Source organism: Hyla sarda, chromosome 2 (assembly GCF_029499605.1).
Source record: "Hyla sarda isolate aHylSar1 chromosome 2, aHylSar1.hap1, whole genome shotgun sequence".
NCBI classification, from domain to species: Eukaryota; Metazoa; Chordata; class Amphibia; order Anura; family Hylidae; genus Hyla; species Hyla sarda.
Window position 1 is genome coordinate 54,502,477 of NC_079190.1, and position 25,754 is coordinate 54,528,230.

At 41.0% G+C, this 25,754-nt stretch overlaps 1 protein-coding gene and 1 long non-coding RNA gene across 8 annotated transcripts in view; one reads left to right on the plus strand and one right to left on the minus strand.

Annotated features, from left to right (window-relative positions):
• The window catches only part of LOC130358503 (uncharacterized), a 114,363-nt gene extending 92,966 nt beyond the window's left edge, over positions 1-21,397 (plus strand). For all 3 annotated transcript variants that reach the window (XR_008889542.1, XR_008889543.1, XR_008889541.1), the window contains exons 3-4: positions 12,475-12,611; positions 21,270-21,397. This is a non-coding gene — a long non-coding RNA (uncharacterized LOC130358503). The remainder of the gene's footprint in view (positions 1-12,474; positions 12,612-21,269) is intronic.
• FLT3 (fms related receptor tyrosine kinase 3) overlaps positions 1-25,754 on the minus strand; it is a 142,254-nt gene that overhangs the window by 9,186 nt on the left and 107,314 nt on the right. For all 5 annotated transcript variants that reach the window (XM_056561826.1, XM_056561823.1, XM_056561822.1 and 2 more), the window contains 12 exons: positions 21,476-21,584; positions 21,228-21,403; positions 20,832-20,929; positions 20,607-20,742; positions 19,452-19,556; positions 19,224-19,334; positions 17,897-18,050; positions 14,036-14,160; positions 11,780-11,901; positions 1,733-1,855; positions 1,265-1,376; positions 1,012-1,111 (listed from right to left, as the gene is read on the minus strand). In XM_056561826.1, coding sequence (XP_056417801.1) covers positions 1,012-1,111; positions 1,265-1,376; positions 1,733-1,855; positions 11,780-11,901; positions 14,036-14,160; positions 17,897-18,050; positions 19,224-19,334; positions 19,452-19,556; positions 20,607-20,742; positions 20,832-20,929; positions 21,228-21,403; positions 21,476-21,584 — 1,471 coding nt within the window. The remainder of the gene's footprint in view (positions 1-1,011; positions 1,112-1,264; positions 1,377-1,732; positions 1,856-11,779; positions 11,902-14,035; positions 14,161-17,896; positions 18,051-19,223; positions 19,335-19,451; positions 19,557-20,606; positions 20,743-20,831; positions 20,930-21,227; positions 21,404-21,475; positions 21,585-25,754) is intronic.

A 25,754-nucleotide genomic window follows, 5' to 3' on the forward strand; every position in this document is an offset into this window, starting at 1 on the left:
CTATCCCGTCCTCATATCCCGACCTCGTATCCCGACCTCGTATCCCGACCTCATATCCCGTCCTCATATCCCGTCTTCATATCCCGTCCTCATATCCCGTCCTCATTTCTCGACCTCATATCCCAACCTCATATCCCGATCTTATTTCCGACCTCATATCCTATCCTCATGTCCTTTTCTCATATACCATCCTCATATGTCGTCCTCATATCCCGTCCTCATTTCCCGACCTCATTTCCCGACCTCATATCCCAACCTCATATCCCAACCTCATATCCCAACCTCATATCCCAACCTCATATCCCAACCTCATATCCCGATCTTATATCCGACCTCATATCCTATCCTCATATCCTCTTCTCATATACCATCCTCATATCTCGTCCTCATATCCCGTCCTCATATCCCGTCCTCATATCCCGACCGTATATCCCATCCTCATATCCTGACCTCATTTCCCGTCCTCATATCCTGTCCTTATATCCCGACCTCATATCCCAACCTCATATCCCTACCTCATATCCCAACCTCATATCCTATCCTCATATCCTTTTCTCATATACCGTCCTCATATCCCGTCCTCATTTCTCATCCTCATTTCCCATCCTCATTTCCCATCCTCATTTCCCATCCTCATTTCCCATCCTCATATCCCATCCTCATATCCCATCCTCATATCCCGTCCTCATATCCCGACCTCATATCCCCACCTGATATCCCGACCTCAAATTCCGACCTCATATCCCATTCTCATATCAAGTCCTCATATCCCAACCTCATATTCCGACCTCATATCCCATTCTCATATCAAGTCCTCATATCCTGTCCTTATATATTGGCCTCATATCTCGTCCTCAGGAGAGATTGTTGGCTGAAAACAGAAGGGGGCGTAACGTGTATGAGGCTTGCAATTCTTGGCCTCTGTTTCTTTTTTCCCCCCCATATTAAATTACAGGAAAATGTTTGTACATAAGCCTTCACACTTTTCTGGCCCCTTTTTCATGTACTCACATTTCATCTGTAGCATAGAATGGTTGGTCCATTTTAAATCCACTTTGCAGGAGCTTGTAAAATTTTGCATCGACAGGTATGCCTGGATATGGATTGATTCCTTGAAGAAGATTTAAAGCCACATTAAGCACAGAATTGTATATATATATATATATATATATATATATATATATATACACAATATATATATATATATATATGATGTATCATGTCTGTATGTTTATATTCGAGATTGTAACAAAATAACTCATACCAAGAGAAAATATCTCCCAAAGCAAGATGCCATAAGACCAAACATCACTTCTGATAGTATATATTCCATCAAATATACTCTCTGGAGCCATCCATTTAACTGGCAGTCGAGCCTGGAGCAGACAGAAATAAAAATTTGTGAAATTTTGCATGGAGAACAATGTTCTTATTAAAAACCTTACTTTTTTTTTATTTACGGTATTTTTTATGATTTCTGGATTTTAAGCAGTACTGCTATGTGTCCAGTAGATGGCACTGCTGTTATTTATATTGTCATTCCTATGTTAAACAACTGTAGTGATGTTTGTCCTTTTTAAACCCCCATGATTTAAAATGAGGTGTAAGATTGAGCTGAACATGACTCACAGCAAATAGCAACAACAAACTAGGAACTAACACTAACTTTTAAAGTAGTACATTATTTAGATCACCATAGTAAATGATGAAGGTAAATTGAAAATGAACTTACATTGCCCTTTACCACATAGCTTGAATCATTCACGATGTCTCTGGCGAGTCCAAAATCACATATTTTGGCCACTTTTCCGCTGTTTATCAGTATATTTCGGGCTGCAAGATCCCTGTGAATGCACTGAAGAAAGTAATGAAATTGCCAATCTGTATTATGAGGTTCAGTGTCATACCATCATCCTAAAGGGCACACAGAATGATCGCCCAAGTGACTAGGATTATCTCTTTACTTAGGCTTAAAAGGTTCCTCCAGGAATAAAATGTTGTCAAATAAACTGGTGCCAGAAAGTTAAACAGATTTGTAAATTACTTTTATTTACAAATCTTAATCCTTCCTGTACTTATCAGCAGCTGTATACTACAGAGGAAGTTGTGTAGTTCTTTCCAGTCTAACCACAGTGCTCTCTGTTGACACCTCTGTCCAAAACTGTCCAGAGCAGGAGAGGTTTGCTAAGATAAGTTCAGATGTCAGAAATGTCCACACAGAAAATCTTTCCTGTTGGAGTTTCTTCCCTCCAACTACAAGTCCCAGGATCGCTTGTTTGTAAGTGTGAGGTCACTTTTCTCCCACCCATTGAAACACACCTGGGACAATTCCCTGCAGCCCTGTGGAGAATGATCTCTCTCCCACCCAGGAGTCGATGTACCCATTGAAGCAGATATGCTCCCTTTAAACACCTGACTAGTGATGTAATGTCTCGGTCCGCACTGCGACCTGGGAAAACCTGAGACAACACTCATTTTGTATGCTGTTAAAAATAAACATTGGGGGCAAAGATCATGTAAGAATTGCAAGACCACCATCAAACACAGATACAGACACTATACTATGGACTGCACTAATTTTACAGCCTCTGTAGCACAGTGAAATAATAAAAAAAAAAAAAAACCTTAAAACAGTGTGTCTCCAGCTGTTGCAAAGTTACAACTCCCAGCATGCCCGGACAGCCGAAGGCTGTCCGGGCATGCTGGGAGTTGTAGTTTTGCAACAGCTGGAGACACACTGTTTTGAACACACTGTATTAAAATCTGATAACCAGGGGAAAATCGATGCAAGCTGGTGCTTTATAAATACTCCACATATGCGTTCTATCAACTTATTGTTATATATATATATATATACATATATATATATATATATATATATGTGTGTTCCAGTGCCCTTCCTTATTTTTTTGTTGGTCCCTTTTCTGAACAGTTGTGCCAACAAGCTGTGGGTATCCAAAATAGACAGAAAAAAAGATTACGCTAATTCCTAAAGTGCCGGCCAAATGACAACGATAATTTGACCAGATGGATCCCCCCCCCTCCCCCACATCTACCCTGCAGTTTTCCAGCCCTCCCCAAGCGGCAACCTATTTCTGCACAATGTTTACAGAAAGGAGCGCATGTAGTCAGCACAGAGGAAGTAGACATGTAAATGAAGCGACACGAATAGAACGGTGCACGCAACAGTAAACAAGAGCGCCGTCATCACTCCAGCTAAATCGAGGCTTTCCCCATTCTATGGCAATACATTGTTTGTTCTCGTGATACATTTTCAGCTCTATCAGAGTCTTCATGGCTTACCCGTACCTTAAGCGTTAATTTTTAACATAAATTTGTTTTCCCTTAGTCCTAACAGCATCACAAGTGGAGTGTTTCTGCCCCTGTGAAGCTGGCAGGACGGTGTGAAATTTTAAATTCCACCCAAGTAATTAAATTAAATTACACCCCCTATATAAGGCCTCCTCCCAAATGCCATGTTGCTTAAATAACAAGAAAAAAATTAATAAATAAGGGCAGGATATTTGTGTGCTGCTGTAAACCACTAACTAATAGGTTACCCTTAGGCAACCCCCAAAAAAAACTGATTTCCCAATTATCAAACTTATTTTAAAAGTGCAATCTTTATTTAAAGGGCATCTCTCATCAAAAAAACTTTTGATATATTATAGATTAATGTATGTAGAATAACTTTACAATTGCATGTTATTAAAAAATATGCTTCTTTCTATTTAATTTTCCACTTTGAAGAAATGACCACTAGGGGTCTCCCTACCAGTCCTGGCAGCAAGCATTTCAGACTCATGCTGGAGTCCTAAACACTACGAGCTGCCAGTCTGCTTTGTTCACAAAGGAGAACACTCAGAGCTGCCAGCCTGCTTTGTTCACAGCCTGTTTGGCTGTGAACAAAGCAGGCTGGCAGCTCTGAGTGTTTAGGACTCCAGCATGAGTCAGAAATGCTTGCTGACAGGACTGATCGGGAAAAATACAATAGAAAGAAGCATATTTTTCATTAACATGCCATTGGAAAGTTATTCAACATTCATTAATCAAAAATACATCATAAGTTTATTTGATGAGAGGTACCCTTTAATGTTTCTGCACATTATGTTTGTTTAAAATTCCCATTCGCCATAATGTCCCAATTGTGAAGGTCAATATTCAATTTATGTGACTATTAGACAATGTAAGGTGTCTGCGGAAACACCCATATGTCTTTGATACTAGGACAATGGCGTTATAATAAAATCTAAACGGCCCCCCTCAACATGTTTCACTACCGAAGTAGCGTTGTCAAGAGGCAGATGGGCACTGGTTGAAAAAAGCCATCCTGGGGGTTCTTATAACCTCCTCTCAGGAGGACACAGGAAATAGAATAGAAGGAATAGTCCAATACGCTTCACATACTTTATGATTGACAGGTGGATAGGCCCATAGGGGCCAAGATCCCATTGCACCTATCCAGCCTTTAGATTCATCAGACCAATGATTAAAAGTTTTCCTGACTGACAGCTCATTCAGTCAGTTGAATACATCCAGGCTTAATGAGTGACAACTCGAGTCACCAATGAGCCTTGACCGGCAAGAGTGACGTTGTGCACGGAGTTCCTATGCGCACACTGATAGAGCCGGCCCCGATCGCTGGGAGATGTGCGCAAGTGCCGTCCTCTGATGGCCGCTCGCGTACTTCCGGCTGCGCTCAAAAATATGCGCCAGGACTTATTCTCAGTTAGAGGTGCGCAGATGAGATGCGCAGAAACTTATAAATTGGAGTGCTAAGCGCCTGAACTTCGTCTAAACTAGCAGGCAGGTTGAGAGTCTGTGCAATGCAGCTGCACAAACACAAAAAAGAATAGGTAAGTATGGTGGAAGCTAACATTTCACAATAAACCCTTATTTAGATAAAAACTGGGTCCTTTCTCATTTATTTGTGTCACGTACCGGCAGGACTGGTAGTGGATCCTCTGGACCTAAGAGGCGATGACGCGGGTTGTACCAGAGGACCGGTTCTAAGTGGTTACTGGTTTTCACCAGAGCCCGCCGCAAGGCGGGATGGTCTTGCTGCGGCGGTAACCATTAGGTCGTATCCTCCAGTAGCAACTCAACCTCTCAGGCAGCTGATATGGCATGGTACACAGGGAGCAGGCAGGAGCGTAGTCGGACGTAGCAGAGGTCAGGGCAGGCGGCAAGGGTTCACAGGCGAGTAGGCGGTAGCAACGGGTTCGGCAAACAGGCAAGGCCACATGGGACAAAGGATCGGGGAGGCGGGCGCTCCAGTCCGGAGACGGGGACCGGAGCGCACGCCTTAACAATTTGAATGTGCATATACAGAAAAGGCACCAATTTTTTCGGATGGATTATAGATGGTGCATTAGAAAGCATATAATAAATGAATAAATTGGATGGATGCAAAACATAATTTCATAAAGAGGATAAATCTTCCTCTCTCTGACAAAACTACCAATTGGTTGTGAATAGTGACTAGTATATATGTAGTAGATAAAAACATATTGTGTAAATAAATATATTGTGAATGTTATAACATAATTATAATTGTTCCACATCCATATTGTCCAATTAGAATCATGGGAGATGGTCATTCTAACATGTGACTGTATCACACTTCAAAAATTTCCAATTCTAATGAAAATAGGTTCACTTTTTAAAGAGAGGATCATTGTACACACTTACTCCATTTTGTTATCCATCCCTGATCCCATTTTTAACAATTAATATTGGATATTCAGTTGGTCCAATATTTTATCTATCTATCCCTAATCATGTTCCAAGAAATGTTTCCTTAGACTGGTATCAAAGGATGTAGTGCAGTTTTCCAAACATTTTTGAAAAATTATATATGAAAAAATTATGTATATAAAAAAAATGTTATATATGGCAGGTTCTTTTTGTTTATATCTTTATATTATTAGTCATTTTGATTCCTCATTTTTGTTGTAAAGGGGGACATGAATTAAACTGGGACTGGCCATAGGTCCCTCGTTTGATCTCAGAAAAAGCACAAATTATATAAAGGGGCTGAATGTAAATCACTCCTTAAAGGGGTTATCCAGGAAAAAGCTTTTTTATATATATCAACTGGCTCCAGAAAGTTAAACAGATTTGTTGAATTACTTCTATTAAAAAATCTTAATCCTTTCAGTACTTATGAGCTTCTGAAGTTAAGATTATTCTTTTCTGTCTAAGTGCTCTCTGATGACACGTGTCTCGGGAAACGCCCAGTTTAGAAGCAAAGTCCCATAGCAAACCTCTTCTAAACTGGGCGTTTCCCGGGACAAGTGTCATCAGAGAGCACTTAGACAGAAAAGAACAACCTTAACATCAGAAGCTCATAAGTACTGAAAGGATTAAGATTTTTTAATAGAAGTCATTTACAAATCTGTTTAACTTTCTGGAGCCAGTTGATATATATATATATATATATATATATATATATATATATAAGTTTTTTCCTGGAATACCCCTTTAAGTCCCAGAGGAGACTTGGACTTTAGCCTGTGGATCCATTTAGCTTTTTCACAAAGAAGCTTCTTATCCAAATTTCCACGTCTTGGACCCAATTCAATTTTTGTTAGTCCATAGAATTTAAGTGTTGTCCATTCTCCTCCATGTTGGGATCAGAAATGTCTCGCCAGCGGTGTGTCTGCTCGCGAGCGAATCGTACTAATATGTTGGAAAATTTTGCTTCTAAACTGTTGAATAGTTTTCCCAAATCCTAGGACATCCACATTGGGCGATGTAAACAATGCCAGTAGATTGGCAGTTAATGAATTCCCTGATCACAAATTTCTGTTCATCAATGGGGTTGATGAACTCCTTAGTTCTCGGAATTAAATGGCAAAACGAGCAATTTCGACAAGGGAACGATCCGCTAATGCTTGACCTTAACCATGTGCTTCCCTTGGGTTCTGAATAATGGCTCTTAACTAGGTATTCTCTGATGTTCCTACCACGTCTGTATGTCACAGACGGGTATGGGGTGAGCACCTCCCTTAGATCGTTCTCTGCCATCAGTATAGGCCAGTGCTTGCGTAGTACTTCCATTACCTGACGATTATTTTTATCGTAAGTGCCAATGCATCTTACGACTATTTGGAGGATGTTGAAGGGGTTTTGCTATGATTTATCAGGAGTTGACTCCTCGGTGTGTCTCTCGCTCTGGCAAATGCTCTGTGTAGAGCCTTCTTCGGATACTTCGGGTATACTTCGGGGATACTGTATATATAATGTGAGGGGTGGACTCACTTATGGGAGATACTGTATATATAATGTGAGGGGTGGACTCACTTATGGGATATACTGTATATAATGTGAGGGGTGGACTCACTTATGGGAGATACTGTATATATAATGTGAGGGGTGGACTCACTTATGGGAGATACTGTATATATAATGTGAGGGGTGGACTCACTTATGGGATATACTGTATATAATGTGAGGGGTGGACTCACTTATGGGAGATACTGTATATATAATGTGAGGGGTGGACTCACTTATGGGAGATACTGTATATATAATGTGAGGGGTGGACTCACTTATGGGAGATACTGTATATATAATGTGAGGGGTGGACTCACTTATGGGAGATACTGTATATATAATGTGAGGGGTGGACTCACTTATGGGATATACTGTATATAATGTGAGGGGTGGAGTCACTTATGGGAGATACTGTATATATAATGTGAAGGGTGGACTCACTTATGGGAGATACTGTATATATAATGTGAGGGGTGGACTCACTTATGGGAGATACTGTATATATAATGTCAGGGGTGGACTCACTTATGGGAGATATTGTATATAATCTGAGGGGTGGACTCACTTATGGGAGATACTGTATATATAATGTGAGGGGTGGACTCACTTATGGGAGATACTGTATATAATGTGAGGGGTGGACTCACTTATGGGATATGCTGTATATAATGTGAGGGGTGGAGTCACTTATGGGATATACTGTATATAATGTGAAGGATGGACTCACTTATGGGAGATACTGTATATATAATGTGAGGGGTGGACTCACTTATGGGATATACTGTATATATAATGTGAGGGGTGGACTCACTTAGGGATATACTGTATATAATGTGAGGGGTGGAGTCACTTATGGGATATACTGTATATAATGTGAGGGATGGACTCACTTATGGGAGATACTGTATATATAATGTGAGGGGTGGACTCACTTATGGGATATACTGTATATATAATGTGAGGGGTGGAGTCACTTATGGGAGATACTGTATATATAATGTGAGGGGTGGACTCACTTATGGGAGATACTGTATATATAATGTGAGGGGTGGACTCACTTATGGGAGATACTGTATATAATGTCAGGGGTGGACTCACTTATGGGAGATACTGTATATAATGTGAGGGGTGGAGTCACTTATGGGAGATACTGTATATATAATGTGAGGGGTGGAGTCACTTATGGGAGATACTGTATATATAATGTGAGGGGTGGACTCACTTATGGGAGATACTGTATATGTAATGTGAGGGGTGGACTCACTTATGGGAGATACTGTATATATAATGTGAGGGGTGGACTCACTTATGGGAGATACTGTATATATAATGTGAGGGGTGGACTCACTTATGGGATATACTGTATATATAATGTGAGGGGTGGACTCACTTATGGGATATACTGTATATATAATGTGAGGGGTGGAGTCACTAATGGGAGATACTGTATATATAATGTGAGGGGTGGACTCACTTATGGGATATACTGTATATAATGTGAGGGGTGGACTCACTTATGGGATATACTGTATATAATGTGAGGGGTGGATTCACTTATGTTAGATACTGTATATATAATGTGAGGGATGGACTCACTTATGGGAGATACTGTATATAATGTGAGGGGTGGAGTCACTTATGGGATATACTGTATATATAATGTGAGGAGTGGAGTCACTTATGGGATATACTGTATATATAATGTGAGGGGTGGAGTGACTTATGGGAGATACTGTATATAATGTGAGGGGTGGAGTCACTTATGGGATATACTGTATATATAATGTGAGGGGTGGAGTCACTTATGGGAGATACTGTATATATAATGTCAGGGATGGACTCACTTATGGGAGATACTGTATATAATGTGAGGGGTGGAATCACTTATGGGAGATACTGTATATATAATGTGAGGGGTGGAGTCACTTATGGGAGATACTGTATATATAATGTGAGGGGTGGACTCACTTATGGGATATACTGTATATATAATGTGAAGGATGGACTCACTTATGGGATATACTGTATATATAATGTGAAGGATGGACTCACTTATGGGAGATACTGTATATAATGTGAGGGGTGGAGTCACTTATGGGATATACTGTATATAATGTGAAGGATGGACTCACTTATGGGAGATACTGTATATATAATGTGAGGGGTGGACTCACTTATGGGATATACTGTATATATAATGTGAGGGGTGGACTCACTTATGGGATATACTGTATATAATGTGAGGGGTGGAGTCACTTATGGGATATACTGTATATAATGTGAGGGATGGACTCACTTATGGGAGATACTGTATATATAATGTGAGGGGTGGACTCACTTATGGGATATACTGTATATATAATGTGAGGGGTGGAGTCACTTATGGGAGATACTGTATATATAATGTGAGGGGTGGACTCACTTATGGGATATACTGTATATATAATGTGAGGGGTGGAGTCACTTATGGGAGATACTGTATATATAATGTGAGGGGTGGACTCACTTATGGGAGATACTGTATATATAATGTGAGGGGTGGACTCACTTATGGGAGATACTGTATATAATGTGAGGGGTGGACTCACTTATGGGAGATACTGTATATAATGTGAGGGGTGGAGTCACTTATGGGAGATACTGTATATATAATGTGAGGGGTGGAGTCACTTATGGGAGATACTGTATATATAATGTGAGGGGTGGACTCACTTATGGGATATACTGTATATATAATGTGAGGGGTGGACTCACTTATTGGAGATACTGTATATAATGTGAGGGGTGGACTCACTTATGGGATATACTGTATATATAATGTGAGGGGTGGACTCACTTATGGGATATACTGTATATATAATGTGAGGGGTGGAGTCACTAATGGGAGATACTGTATATATAATGTGAGGGGTGGACTCACTTATGGGATATACTGTATATAATGTGAGGGGTGGATTCACTTATGTTAGATACTGTATATATAATGTGAGGGATGGACTCACTTATGGGAGATACTGTATATAATGTGAGGGGTGGAGTCACTTATGGGATATACTGTATATATAATGTGAGGAGTGGAGTCACTTATGGGATATACTGTATATATAATGTGAGGGGTGGAGTGACTTATGGGAGATACTGTATATAATGTGAGGGGTGGAGTCACTTATGGGAGATACTGTATATAATGTGAGGGGTGGAGTCACTTATGGGATATACTGTATATATAATGTGAGGGGTGGACTCACTTATGGGAGATACTGTATATATAATGTGAGGGATGGACTCACTTATGGGAGATACTGTATATAATGTGAGGGGTGGACTCACTTATGGGAGATACTGTATATAATGTGAGGGGTGGACTCACTCATGGGAGATACTGTATACAATGTGAGGGGTGGACTCACTTATGGGAGATACTGTATATATAATGTGAGGGGTGGAGTCACTTATGGGAGATACTGTATATATAATGTGAGGGGTGGACTCACTTATGGGAGATACTGTATATATAATGTGAGGGGTGGAGTCACTTATGGGATATACTGTATATATAATGTGAGGGGTGGACTCACTTATGGGAGATACTGTATATATAATGTGAGGGGTGGACTCACTTATGGGAGATACTGTATATATAATGTGAGGGGTGGAGTCACTTATGGGATATACTGTATATATAATGTGAGGGGTGGAGTCACTTATGGGATATACTGTATATATAATGTGAGGGGTGGACTCACTTATGGGATATACTGTATATATAATGTGAGGGGTGGAATCACTTATGGGAGATACTGTATATATAATGTGAGGGGTGGAGTCACTTATGGGAGATACTGTATAAATAATGTGAGGGGTGGACTCACTTATGGGATATATTGTATATATAATGTGAAGGATGGACTCACTTATGGGAGATACTGTATATATAATGTGAGGGGTGGACTCACTTATGGGATATACTGTATATATAATGTGAGGGGTGGACTCACTTATGGGGGATACTGTATATAATGTGAGGGGTGGACTCACTTATGGGAGATACTGTATATAATGTGAGGGGTGGACTCACTTATGGGATATACTGTATATATAATGTGAAGGATGGACTCACTTATGGGATATACTGTATATATAATGTGAGGGGTGGAGTCACTTATGGGGGATACTGTATATAATGTGAGGGGTGGACTCACTTATGGGATATACTGTATATATAATGTGAAGGATGGACTCACTTATGGGATATACTGTATATATAATGTGAGGGGTGGAGTCACTTATGGGGGATACTGTATATAATGTGAGGGGTGGACTCACTTATGGGATATACTGTATATATAATGTGAAGGATGGACTCACTTATGGGAGATACTGTATATAATGTGGGAGATGAACTCACTTATGTGATCCGCAGATCCTTATATAGTGACAAAATGGCGGTTCGGACTTTCAGTAACATCCTTGTCTATCAAATGCGACCTAGTAAACTCACCAACTTCGATTCGAGGAACTCCATTCCTTTGGCAACTTGATATGAGAAACTAAGGAGGTCTTCAAAGGTGAGGATGTTCAGATCCTCCTCGTCGTACTTCCTGGTGTTTTGGTATTTGATTTCTGAAAGATGAGACAGAAAATACATTTAAGATTTTTGGGATTGTACAGAAGGGACTCAAATGTCAAAACTTTTAGGACAGAAGGGTAATTTCTTTCTATTGCTTTGCCCCTAAAAAAAACACATTGCTCTAGATCAGTGGTCTCCAAACAGTGGACCTCCAGATGTTGCAAAACTACAACTCCAAGCACGCCCAGACAGCCAACGGCTGTCTGGGCGTGCTTGGAGTTGTAGTTTTTAAACATCTGGAGGGCCATCGTTTGGCGACCATTGATCTAGATTCCTCACTAACCATCCACCCAATTTGAGGCCCCGTCTTTCAGCTCTTTATCAGCTTTGTACACAAGGTCACTGCTGGGCCGGCATTCTCTTTTCTTCTTTGTAAAACAGCCCATGCTGTCAAGTTGCTTTAGGATCATGTGTGGACAACGCGCTTATGTACAGTTTGCCCTTTTTTCTCCCCTTTTCATAGAGAATTTTTATTTATAAAATTTTTCCCCTCATTTGCATGAATGTGTTTATACGTATTGTGATACTTGTGGCAGCTTTCAATTATAAAATTTTTTTGTTAAAAGTGAAAATTCACAGCCGGAAAAGATGCCAAAAACACCCAGTTTGTGAAAAAAATGAAAGACAGCAGAGGAAGGCTATCCTGCTGAAACGCGTTCTGTCCACTTATATGAATAAACTCCACGTTCTTGCATCTATCTTGGTGAGTGCCGGGCCTGCTTTGCATATATAATATGAAAAAATAAAAAACCACAGTTTCCTTTTTGAAAATTTTACAAAAAATGTTAAACAGGGCGAATAAACATGAAAATTACAGGAAAAATATTAAGTAAAAAATTTTCTCGTACTTTTGTTTAAATTTTTTACCTAAATTTACATGGAACTCCAATAGTACATGAGTCTCCTAGTCTCTATTACAGGACATACAGTGGTTGTCCGGGCTCCAAAGCTGGCTGTTTTCCTACTCCATCACGGCCACGACATCGCTTGCTGCCCAGGCAAAGGCCCAGCAAGTATCTGGGGCGTTTGTCACTGTGTGACGTGGCCGGCCCAGCCAATGCGGAGGTGTGAGAATGTGTAAACCTACTCTGTACACCTGCGCCCATAATAGAGGCTCTACCCATAACTTGCCTTCCTTTTTCCCTATGCCTGTATAGCCTTGCTGACCCCCTGAGGCTTGACTTTTTGCCTGTTTTATGATGTTACTTTTGCCTGCTGATTTGTTATCATGCCACTCTCTAGGTTTGGACTTTTCCTGACTGGTTTGTGATTTTGCATCTATTTGCCAACCTGGTTTGTCGGATCACTCTGATATCCCTGAACTTAGCGCAGTGTAGGGACCGTCGCCCAGTTTGGGGCCGTCGTGTATAAGTAGATAGGATAGTAATTTCAGCAATATCCAGTGTGCACTGTTCCCTACCCCTGGACGTGACCATTTCACAGGCCTCAAAAAAAAAAAAAAAAAACATCTGGTGCAACTATATCGGAATCGATGTCATGTCTGGTTTAGCACTTTAGCGCTAAAGACCTAAGACCTCTTCCACCCCTATGTTTGTTTCTTTAGAACCCCAGATTAAGCTTCCAAATGGTTTTTCTTGTGATCTGATTAGTTTTGTTTCTTTCAGAGAAAGTTGTAGACTGTATTTTTGCAGACCCCATTCTCCTAACTCCAAGGCCCAAAGGATGGGCACTGTCATGTCACCTCAAGAGTGGGCCATTTCCTTTTCTCCTGGCACAGATTCTTGGGAATGGCTGGTGCAGAAGCTGCAAGAAAGCTCTCATTGTTGGTAGTCTATCTCAATAGGGCCCACTTTGCATAGTTACTGGGAATTTCAGAATGGCTCGATGTTTGTGGTACTAGGAAACTCATAGAATATTTTATGGGCGTACAGGTAAATCATCCACTGAACAACAGAAAGCATATGGTCCACGTGTACACTTGGACCATATGCTTTACATTTTTCAGTGGCCGATTTCCCTGTAGGCCCAAAAAATATTCAGTGAGTTTCCCATTGCCATTCAGTAACGTTGTTGAGAGGTTGTTCAAAGTGTGGTTTAAAGTGTTACAAAGAAAAACACGAAAATGACAGGATTTTATAGGTTTTGCGTGTTTGTGTGATTTCATACCTTCAGCTTGGAGAACCTCAGGTTGTGGGACCAACAAGTCTCCGTTGTGCTGATTTGTGTTGCATTCTTGCTCCGTAGTTATCCATGTATAAGAGCAGTTACTTAACACTGTCACAGCTCTGTCTCTAGAGGTGTGTAAAACAAATATGTTCACTGTGAAGGTCAATGCCAAGGAGAAGCAACTAAAGTTCTAACTGGTTTCCTATGAAATTAACCCTAGTGTGTATAAGATAGGGAAATGTGACTTTTGTTATAAAGTATATATTGGGTGTACATTCTGTAAGATAATAAGTAACCTTATCCAAAGTGTCCTGTATAAAATAAAATAGTAGACTGTTCAATGCATTTACCAAAAAAAAAATAAGGAATATTCCAATTGTAAACTAGTCGCAGGGCCATTGTGGTCATTACAATGTGTGATAATAACCATTGGAAACCTACAGCTTGTTTGTATTAGAAGTATAAATCGTACAATTTATTGTTACAAATCAAGAATGTTCTTAATCAATATGCCCTGGCAAAATGAAAATAGCAGCAGTATATATATTAGGTTTAATACTGTTGTATTTCTCTAGAAATTAAATAAACTCCAGTTGGCCACTGCCGTATCCCCGCCGAACCGATGCCGCACCCCATTCAATTGAAGGAGCCAGACAGAGTCAGCTAGTGACTCCAGTCGGCTTATTTTTGGACCGTAACCAGTTTTGTTGCTGGACTAAAAAAAGTGGTCTGCTGTGGTTTTGGTCTGGCAACATAGCCAGATAAAGTGCAAAAATGAGCCAACCGGAGTCACTAGCTAACTATGATCGTCTCATTCAAATGAATAGGGTGTGGCATGGGTCTGGGGGGATACAAAACGTGATGTGAATGCACAGATAGAATGGACTTTATGGAGCTTCAGTATTGTAATAAATGGAATACCTGGATGCGTTATGACTGGAAGACTCAAAAACATGGGCAATAGTAGAGTTTGAGCATAGATTATTCTTACATTATTCTTTTCATATACCGTATGTATTCAGCTATTAACTATATGCTCAAACTTTACTACTGCCCATGTTTTTGAGTCTGTATGGCAAGAAAACCTTTTACAATATAGGGTAAAGAAAATGGTGCCAAAGTTCCATAGGCAACTAACTATTGTATATTCAAAACTGCTGCTGAATAGGAATCGTTCCGAAACCCGTCCAGCCACCCCATTTATTACAATACTGAGGCTCCATTAAATCCATTCGAACCTCTCTGGCATGTCATCTCTACTATTAAGCATCTTATCTTCAACACACGGGAAACTACATCCCCACTTACAGTGGCAAATGCGTTCTGCCACCAAGAAAACACAAGATATTGACATTCCTTACTTACCAAGGCACCCGATGATTACACAGGACAAATGAATTACTTCATATGACCACTGCCTACTGGAATTGATTTATTCTGTAATAATCTTTAATTCTCCTACCGTTTACCAGAATCCAATCTAATATATACTTACAGACTGCTGCAATGTTTATTTTGCCAGGACATATGGCCTAAGAGAATGCTTGCTTTTTACAGACATTTGTATCATTTTATTACTCTGGTTTTATAAAGATCATTTTATGACCTATATTATTCCTATGACTGCCTGATACAAATAAGCTGTAGGTTTCTAATGGTTATTGTCATACATTGTATCAATCAGAAGGGCCCTGGGGCTAGTTTACTCTAGATATGTCTCTATGACATGTCAAAGGCCTAATCATATCTAGAACAAAGGGACAGAATCACTCGCCTGAGCACTGTGTCCCTTCATGATAAACTTTCCAAGCTTCACTTTAAAATGAGAGTGATTCTTTAATATGCCCTTACAACTTACAAAGTATTATTGCACAGTATAACCTCTTAATTGTAGGAGCCTGTTTGCATTCAACCCTTTAAAGGGGTACTCCGGTGGAAAATTTTTATTTTTTTTTATTAATGGACTGGTGCCAGAAAGTTAAACAGATTTGTAAATTACTTCTATTAAAAAATCTTTACCCTTCCAGTACTTATTAGCAGCTGTCTGCTACAGAGGAAATGATTTTCTTTTTTTCATTTCTTTTTTTGTCTTGTCCACAGTGCTCTCTGCTGACACCTCTGTCCGTGTCAGGAACTGTCCAGAGCAGCATCGGTTTGCTATGGGGATTTTCCTGATATGGGCATCAGCTGTCAGCAGAGAGCACTGTGGACAAGACAAAAAAAGAAAGTCAAAAAGAATAGAATTTCCTCTGTAGCATACAGCTGCTAAAAAGTACTGGAAGGGTAAAGATTTTTTAATACAAGTAATTTACAAATCTGTTCAACTTTCTGGCACCAGTTGATTTAAAAAAAAAAAAAAATTTCCACCGCAGTACCCCTTTAACTCCTTAATGACGCAGGACGTATATTTACGGCTATCAACGGGCCGGGAAATTTCACCGCGGCGTCCCGAACAGCTTACAGGACACCGGGAGGGCCGTTACCTGCCTCCTCGGTATCCGATCGGCGAATGACTGCTCCGTGCCTGAGATCAGCATGAGAGATCAGTGTGTGCAGTGTTATAGGTCCCTATGGGACCTATAACACTGCAAAAAAAAAAGTGAAAAAAAAGTGTTAATAAAGGTCCTTTAACCCCTTCCCTAATAAAAGTTTGAATCACCCCCCTTTTCCCATAAAAAAATAAAACAGTGTAAATAAAATAAAAATAAACATATGTGGTATTCCCGCGTGCGTAAATGTCCGAACTATAAAAATATATCATTAATTAAACCGCACGGTCAATGGCGTACGCGCAAAAAAATTCCAAATTCCCAAAAAGCTTATTTTTAGTCACTTTTTATATAATTAAAAAATGAATAAAAAGTGATCAAAAAGTCAGATCAAAACAAAAATTGTACCGATAAAAACTTCAGATCACGGCGCAAAAAATGAGTCCTCATACCGCCCTGTACATGGAAAAATAAAAAAGTTATAGGGGTCAGAAGATGACATTTTTAAACGTAAAAATTTTCCTGCATGTAGTTATGATTTTTTCCAGAAGTATGACAAAATCAAACCTATATAAGTAGGGCATCATTTTAACCGTATGGACCTACAGAATAATGATAAGGTGTCATTTTTACCAAAATAGGCACTGCGTAGAAACGGAAGCCCCCAAAATTACAAAATGGCGTTTTTTTCTTCGATTTTGACGCATGATGATTTTCTTTTTCCATTTCGCCGTGAATTTTTGGGTAAAATGACTAATGTCACTGCAAAGTAGAATTGGTGACGCAAAAAATAAGCCATAATATGGATTTTTAGGTGGAAAATTGAAAGGGTTATGATTTTTGAAAGGTAAGGAGGAAAAAACGAAAGTGCAAAAACTGTCCTTAAGGGGTTAAGGGTCCGATTGTTTTTTTTTTTTTTTTTGGAGCTGATCAGACTTTTTTTTGGAGCTGATCAGATCAGGGTTGGATGCAAATGGCTACTGCTGGGTCCCGACGGCCCCAATTCACTTGCATAGGGTCCGGCAGTCACCCGGTAATTTAACAGGATTTTATTTAGGAGAAAAATATCGAGCTTGAACTCCCGTCCTTCTGGCTGGATTGCCGACGGAACCCAGAATAGCGGAGTCCGACTGCCATGTGAACGAGGCCTAAGGCACACAGAGCCTTTACTGTATCTCTCAGAACTTATGTGTATGTCATACAAAAGACATTATGGCATGTTACACTGGACAACATACAGTATTATGGTGTTATTCATCTATATATGTAATGTTTCTAGGAGGGAATAGCTTTGTAATACGGGGTCTCATGAAGCTGGTCCCGTTTTTTCATACTATGGTTCCATACTGCCCACTACTGCAGTGTACAATACCTGAATTTCTCATCCTGGTTTAAATTATGGTAGAAAGTGAAGTTATTATCCTTGACAACATCCGACCATGTTTGGTGGAATGAATCTCTTCTGCTTTTCAGGTAATTGAGAAGATCTCCATGTGGACAGTACTCAAAAATCAAGTATACTGGACCTATAATAAAAAAGGATATACCCAAGGAAAAATGAAAGATGTATATACAGTGTAGAATTCAAATGTAGGGAAGCGGAACTCCAAAAATCCAATTAATAGTGGCTTTTATTCTCCCATCCGCAATACGTGCATGCCTTAGGCTGCCTTACCCTGGTTGGGAAACACTGCCTTAGGCTGAAAAGACACCCATTTTGCCGTACGCCGTTTTTTCAGCGAAAAAACGCCGCGTCCAGATGTTAGCTGCAAGTGAATAGTAATCTGCAAAATGCCAGATCCCCTTGGCGTTTTTCAGTTTGGCTTTTTTTTTTTTATCCTTTTGGCGTTTTTCAGCTATTTTGGGCTCAGAGGCTGGATTTCCAAAGAGAGAGCAAAATGTCAAGACAAATGCCATGTTGGTTTTAACTTTGGCGTTTTTGCCGGCGGTTTTCATTCTTTTTGGACTCTATTGATGCAAAAAAGTGATGGAGATACCTTTTTAATAACATTTCGTAGGGTACTATTAAAAAAATAATAAAAAAGATACAGTAGTTATGGAAAAAATTGTATTTAACGAAATTTAGCTTTTTTGTATCAAAATTTTTATGAATTTTTAAAACAGGGATTAATTTATGTGGACGGGCAGGGACCTAAAATTTTTTTATTTATTTTTTAACATTTTTTAGGTAGTACTACTATTCCCAGCATTTTTTTTTTTTTTTTTTATACCCAACCAAACCAAACCCAACCAAACACCAAAGGGGCCAAAAAAGACAAAAGGGTAAAAAAGGTAAAAACACCCCCAAAAAAACGCCAGAAAAACTGCCACTGTTTCTCCCTACGTTTTGGCATTTTTCTGTTTTTTGGGGGGCATTTTTACCTTTGTGTGGAATTTGTCTTTTTTGGCCCCTTTGGTGTTTTAAAAAAAAAAAAAAAAATTTCTGGCCTTTTTTAAGCCTAAAAAAACGCAATGCAAAAACCTCAGTGGAATCCTAGCCTTATGGTGAGACTGAGATGTGAATGGAAAGGGTGAATGGAGTGCCACTACTCTACTTTTGAATTCTGTGAGATTATAAGGCAAGTGCAAAGCAATCACTCTGAGGAACTACAAGTCTCAGCACTGTGTCTGGTTTCTACTTGCATGTATATACAGTGTACATAGTGAGGGGAAAGAGAATAATTGGTTGTTATTTTTACCTGGCGCAGTGCACGCTCCCAACAAATTGACTATATTGTCATGGTGTCCAATCTGAGTCATCATCTTCAGTTCAGACATTAGGGCATCTTTTTCTGGAGTATCAGGATTTTCTAAAATTTGATAAGATAAAAAAGGGTGTCTTTGTGGAATGTGACAGCTTCTCCCCACCCAAAGACCTAAAGCCTATTGTATGGATCAATTCCAGAACCACATCTTTGACCTCTTACCTTTCAGCATTTTGACCGCCACTTGCAGGGACACGCCTGACTTGCTGATTCCATAAGCTTTAGCAGTAACCACTTTCCCAAATGCTCCGGATCCAATGGTATTACCTATAATATGCAGAAATCCAGACTCATTTCTGTGGGGTGGTTTGTGTGTATATCTCACAAGGCATTTGTGCAGTCTTACTTAGCAAAATGTACCAGAATTTGTGTGTAAATACCACCAAAAATCTGGTGATCACGCCATACACAACATTTATTAGGCCACTTCTTGGCCTAATTTGATAGTTTTTTTTTTTGTTCATAGAAAGAGTTTGACATTGGTCAATAGCTACAATGATCTGATTGGTTGCTATAAGCAACTGGTCAACTTTTTCTATGCACAAGTTTTGATAAATCTCCCCCTATGAGAATGCCACAATTGTTCTATGTTTTATAGAAAAGGCATCAGTAAGGTCAATTGTGAGCTGAAGTCTTTACCCAATTAACTTGAAATCATAGATTGGACCAAGCGCCAAAGGGGTTGCAAGCTCGGACAGTCCCACCAAATGTGCAGGGGAGTACCCCTATGTCCAAAATTCCTCCAGCATTGATAGGAACATGTTGTGAAAATCCTGTGGATTCTGGAAGGATGGTAGTACCATCTAAGGAGCACCATAGTGGTGGCTTCATGGTGTTTTGCAATACAAAATAATATGTATATGATGCAAGGACGTGCACAGACATATTGGGGGGCAGGAGCTGACCTAAAAAAAGGGCAATTTATATATGTCCACATAATGATGCCAGACTGCCCAGAGCACTTTTAGAAGGAACATCAAAAGGGCAGGAGCTCAAGCCCCCTTTCTAGTCATCCTGTGCAGGTCCCTGATATGTTGCCCACTGTAAGGAGGATATCTCATTGTGCAGATCTTCACTTAACAGCTTTGATACATATCTAGAAAAGGCCATGTGGCTACGAGCATATATAAAATGTACCAGATCTATTACTGGCGGGTGCCAGAATTAGCACAAAATACAGATCTAAAGTAAGACAATCAAGAGGAGACATAAATAGTGTCTAACAAGCTGGAATTTGCCAAATTTATCAGCGAGAATCCCAGTCATACATTTTGGGCCTCTTCTGGTGGCCTGTTCTAGTTTTAAGCGTCATCTTACCAAATTCCAGATTCTCTCTTGGAAATTCCCATTTTTTTACATCATAGGATAGAAGACTGAAATCAATGTAGATGTATTCATTATCAGATGGCCCAATGAACTGTATCATCTGTAGCTGACTTTCGTATTTGTATTTCTGTGCAGAAATAGAAGAAAAATGAATGACGTGAGCTAATATGTAGATTATTTATAGAAATGATGATGCTAAAACGGATAAAATGCTACCTTTTTGTATTTCCTCAGAATTAGTGCAAATAGAATAATAGCAATACACAGGCTGCAGCTCAGTCCAATCACAGTTGGGACAGTAAAATTGTGTTGTTCTGCAATAGAAATATAAAGGTTGGTTTTAGAAGGGTATAACATGTGTTCGGTTGGTAAAGAACCAAGTCATTACATATGTGGCTTGGCAATTATAATTACGCATTGCTTTTAGGAGAGGAGATGAACTCAATGCCTTTTTTATGTAAGGAATAGATGTGGTGCTTTGGTTCCCAGGTCTGGTCCAGTATATCGGTTCTGAACTCACCACCTTGTATTAAATATTATGATGCCCCTGGAGTTTTTATTCATTTATTTTTTCAATAAAATAGAAAAAAACCATTCACTGACCAAACCTACCAAGTTGTTTCAATAACATTTCTGCACATGTTCGTCCAACAGAACTGACAGCGCAACTACAGATGGTGACAGTTTCCACTTGGTTTCCTACATCCAATGTGCTAGAAGACATCCAGCTGTTTCCATGTCTTTCTGACGGACCAATTGTGAATCCATTCTCGATTTCTTGCTCACAGCTGTTGATAAATTCTTCATAAGTAAAGGCTTCATACAAGACAAAGTTTTCCAGCAATGCTATGTAAACTTACTTGGAGCCGCCACCACTCTTCATCCATGACCAGGTTGGTAATGGATAACCTTGTGATATGCAGGAGATATTCTTCTGGTTGGTCAACTTACATTCCACCTCAGGTTTTTCTAACATAAAATGAAAATAAAATTAAATATATAAGCCTTTCTACCATTAAAGAAACCCTTACTTTTTTTTTGCTTATATAGTGCAGTTTAGGCTATCATTAGAAAATAATGTAGAGGTTCTAGTGTATGTCTTGTGCTTATCTGGGTTACCTGGGGTTTCAGCCATCTTGATTCCTATTTACCCACTAAAATAATTTCTTAATGCTGCCTACATTTATCTTGATGCCTTTGGCTTTACAGAGAGAGGGGGTAGAGTCTCATCCTTGTATTGGCTCTGAGACCTCACTATTGTATATAAATTGTTGATTAGTCTTATTCTGGCCTCATCAGCCCCACTTGGTGGATACTATCCGGCAAAAAAGTAAATCCAAAAAGTACAAAAGATATAGTTCCTAAAGCATAACTTTAATAATGTGTCTTAAAAAACACTAAAGGCAAAACAATGCTAAACAATATCACTTAATATGTCATAATACACTGGATATTATGCTTTTGTATAGTAGTCCTGTATTGGTTTCTCACAAGCACTATATATTACACAACTGCAGGATAAATTCCTGTGGGAAAAATTAAGATATATATTCCAGCCAGCAAAGCAACATAAACATTGCACATCCACAGACACATGAAGATGGCCGTCAAATATTGCCTTCCTTGAGCAGTGGTCTCGAACAAGTTGCGCCTAGAAGTGGAGAAAAGAGTACATGTACTAGTTTCAAAATTCTGAGATGCCCTGTGGAAAAAGTAGTTACACAGCTTGGCTGTTACTCACTGGGACGCCGCTCATATTGTGGTCACGTGCTGAGCAGAACCTGGCGTAGTGCAGGGAGCCGTGACTTCCCGGCTACTGCTGCTCGCGCTCTGACAGTCTCGCTTCTTGTGTCATATCCGCGCGTCCCTCATGACCACTCCCCTTACCTGACGTTGGTGGGAAGGCTGTCTCGGGCGTGTAAACAGACACAGCCCCGCGACGCAGATAAGTACAGGCAATCGGAGTGAGGACCGTTCATCACATAATTATAGATACTCGGCTTGTGTTAGCACTAACACGCAAACATACACCACCGCATAAAGCTAGTGTAAAATGTACAAATGTATAGTATACCATGGGTTGCCCAGGGGAATAACATCCCCAGAGCTACTACACATCCAAACTAGTTACATGTACTCAGCGGTGCATCATTTTCACAGAAGGTAAGTATAATGTTAATATAAATGTTTTAGCAGGTAATATGTATGGATCACAAGATCAACAGAAGGGGCCTATAAAAATCATAGGATGATGATTCTACATATACATTTCATGTCATGTATGTTATCGTGTATACGTAGTATTCCAGGAGTCCATATAATCTAATGGATTGATCCTATATATAATATAGGGAAAATGCTGATCAAATGGGTCAAATGTCAGCGGAACATTGCCACCACAAAAAAATAAAATAAAACAAGGCAAAAGAATGATGCAAAATAATATAATAATGTTATATTGCATGGGTAACCTGGGGTGGGCTAGAATAGTTAATTCCCAGTAGGATGGAGTAGCAGTGTAAAAGGGCGAGGAGCCCTAGTTAATAAATGAGGGGAATAAATAGCGTGGCCCTAAGTGGGTACTACTCTACCCCTACTATGCCCTAAAATGGGGCCCTAGGCCTAGGCGGGGTGGCCGCCCTAATAAGGGCGGTCCCACTCTGGTACCTCCTAATAATCCCTAATAAACCATCCCACTAAGAGATGTACTCACTCAATGGGACTGACTACAGTCCTCCCTAGCTACCTATCCACATCTCCGTAATGACACAGCCTGGAGTTGGCGGCAGCATAAGGAGACCATATAGTGGATGAATAACACAGCCTGGAGTTGGCGGCAGCATGAGGAGAACATATAGTGGCTGAATGACACAGCCTGAAGATGGCGGCCGCATATAGTGGCTGACTGACACAGCCTGGAGTTGGCGGCAGCATAAGTAGACCATACAGTGTCTGAATGACTCAGCGTGGAGGTGGCGGCAGCATGAGGAGACCATATAATGGCTGAATTACACAGCGTGGAGGTGGTGCCAGCATGAGGAGAACACATAGTGGCTGAATAACACAGCCTGGAGTTGGTGGCAGCATATGGAGACCATATAGTGGCTGAATGACCTAGCATGGAGGTGGCGGCAGCATAAGGAGAACATAGAGTGGCTGAATGACACAGCCTGGAGATGGCGGCAGCATATAGTGGCTGACTGACACAGCCTGGAGTTGGCGGCAGCATGAGTAGACCATACAGTGTCTGAATGACTCAGCGTGGAGGTGGCGGCAGCATGAGGAGACCATATAGTGGCTGAATGACCCTACGTTGAGGTGGCGGCAGTATGAGGAGACCATATAGTGGCTGAATGACACAGCCTGGAGTTGGTGGCAGCGTGAGGAGACCATATAGTGGCTGAACAACCCAGTGCGGAGGTGGCGGCAGCATGAGGAGACCATATAGTGGCTGAATGGCCCAGCCTGGAGTTGGCGGCAGCATGAGGAGGAGACCATATAGTGCTGAATGACCCAGCGTGGAGGTGGTGGCAGCATGAGGAGACCATATAGTGGCTGGATGACACAGCCTGGAGATGGCGGCAGCATATAGTGGCTGAATGACACAGCCTAGAGGTGGCGGAAGCATGAGGAGACCATATAGTGGCTGAATGACACAGCCTGGAGTTGGCAGCAGCATGAGGAGAGTAGACCATATAGTGCCTTAATGACACAGCGTGGAGGTGGCGACAACATGAGGAGACCATATAGAGGCGGAATGACAAAGTATGGAGGTGGCGGCAGCATGAGGAGACCATATAGTGCCTGAATGACACAGCGTGCAGGTGGTGGCAGCAGAGGAGACCATACAGTGGCTGAATGACACAGTCTGGAGTTGGCAGCAGCATGAGGAGAGTAGACCATATAGTGGCTGAACGACCAAGTGTGGAGGGGGCCGCAGCATGAGGAGACCATATAGTGGCTGAATGACACAGTCTGGAGTTGGCGGCAGCATGAGGAGACCATATAGTGGCTGAATGGCCCAGCGCCGAGGTGGCGGCAGCATGAGGAGACAATGTAGTGGCTGAATAACACAGCCTGGAGTTGGTGGCAGCATGCATGTGGAGATCATATAGTGGCTGAATGATCAAGCGTGGAGGTGGCGGCAGCATGAGAAGACCATATAGTGGCTGAATGACACAGCTTGGAGATGGCGGCAGCATATAGTGGCTGAATGACACAGCCTGGAGTTGGCAGCAGCATGAGAAAACCATACACTGCCTGAATGACACAGTGTGGAGGTGGCGGCAGCATGGGGAGACCATATAATGGCTGGATGACCCAGCCTGGAGTTGGCAGCAGCATGAGGAGACCATATAGTGCCTGAATGACACAGCATGGAGTTGGCGGCAGCATGAGGAGACAATATAGTGGCTGAATGACCCAGCGTGGAGGTGGCGGCAGCATGAGGATACCATATAGTGCCAGAATGACACAGTATGGAGGTGGCGGCAGCATGGGGAGACCATATAGTGGCTGAATGACCCAGCCTGGAGTTGGCGGCAGCATGAGGAGACCATATAGTGGCTGAATGACACAGCCTGGAGTTGACGGCAGCATGAGGAGACCATATAGTGGCTGAATGACCCAGCCTGGAGTTGGCGGCAGCATGCATATGGAGACCATATAGTGGCTGAATGACCCAGCTTGGAGGTGGCAGCAGCATGAGGAGACCATATAGTGGCTGAATGACACCGCCTAGAGTTGGCGGCAGCATGAGGAGACCATATAGTAGCTGAATGACCCAGTGTGGAGGTAGCAGCAGCATGAGAAGACCATATAGTGGCTGAATGACAGAGCCTAGAGTTGGCAGCAGCATGAGGAGACCATATAGTGGCTGAGTAACACAGCATGGAGGTGGCAGAAGCATGAGGAGACCATATAGTGGCTGAATAACACAGCCTGGAGTTGGCGGTAGCATGTGGAGACCATATAGTGGCTGAATGACCCAGCATGGAGGAGGCGGCAGCATGAGAACATATAGTGGCTGAATGACACAGCCTGGAGATGGCGGCAGCATAAAGTGGCTGAATGACACAGCCTGGAGTGGGCAGCATCATGAGGAGAACATATAGTTGCTGAATGACACAGTGTTGAGGT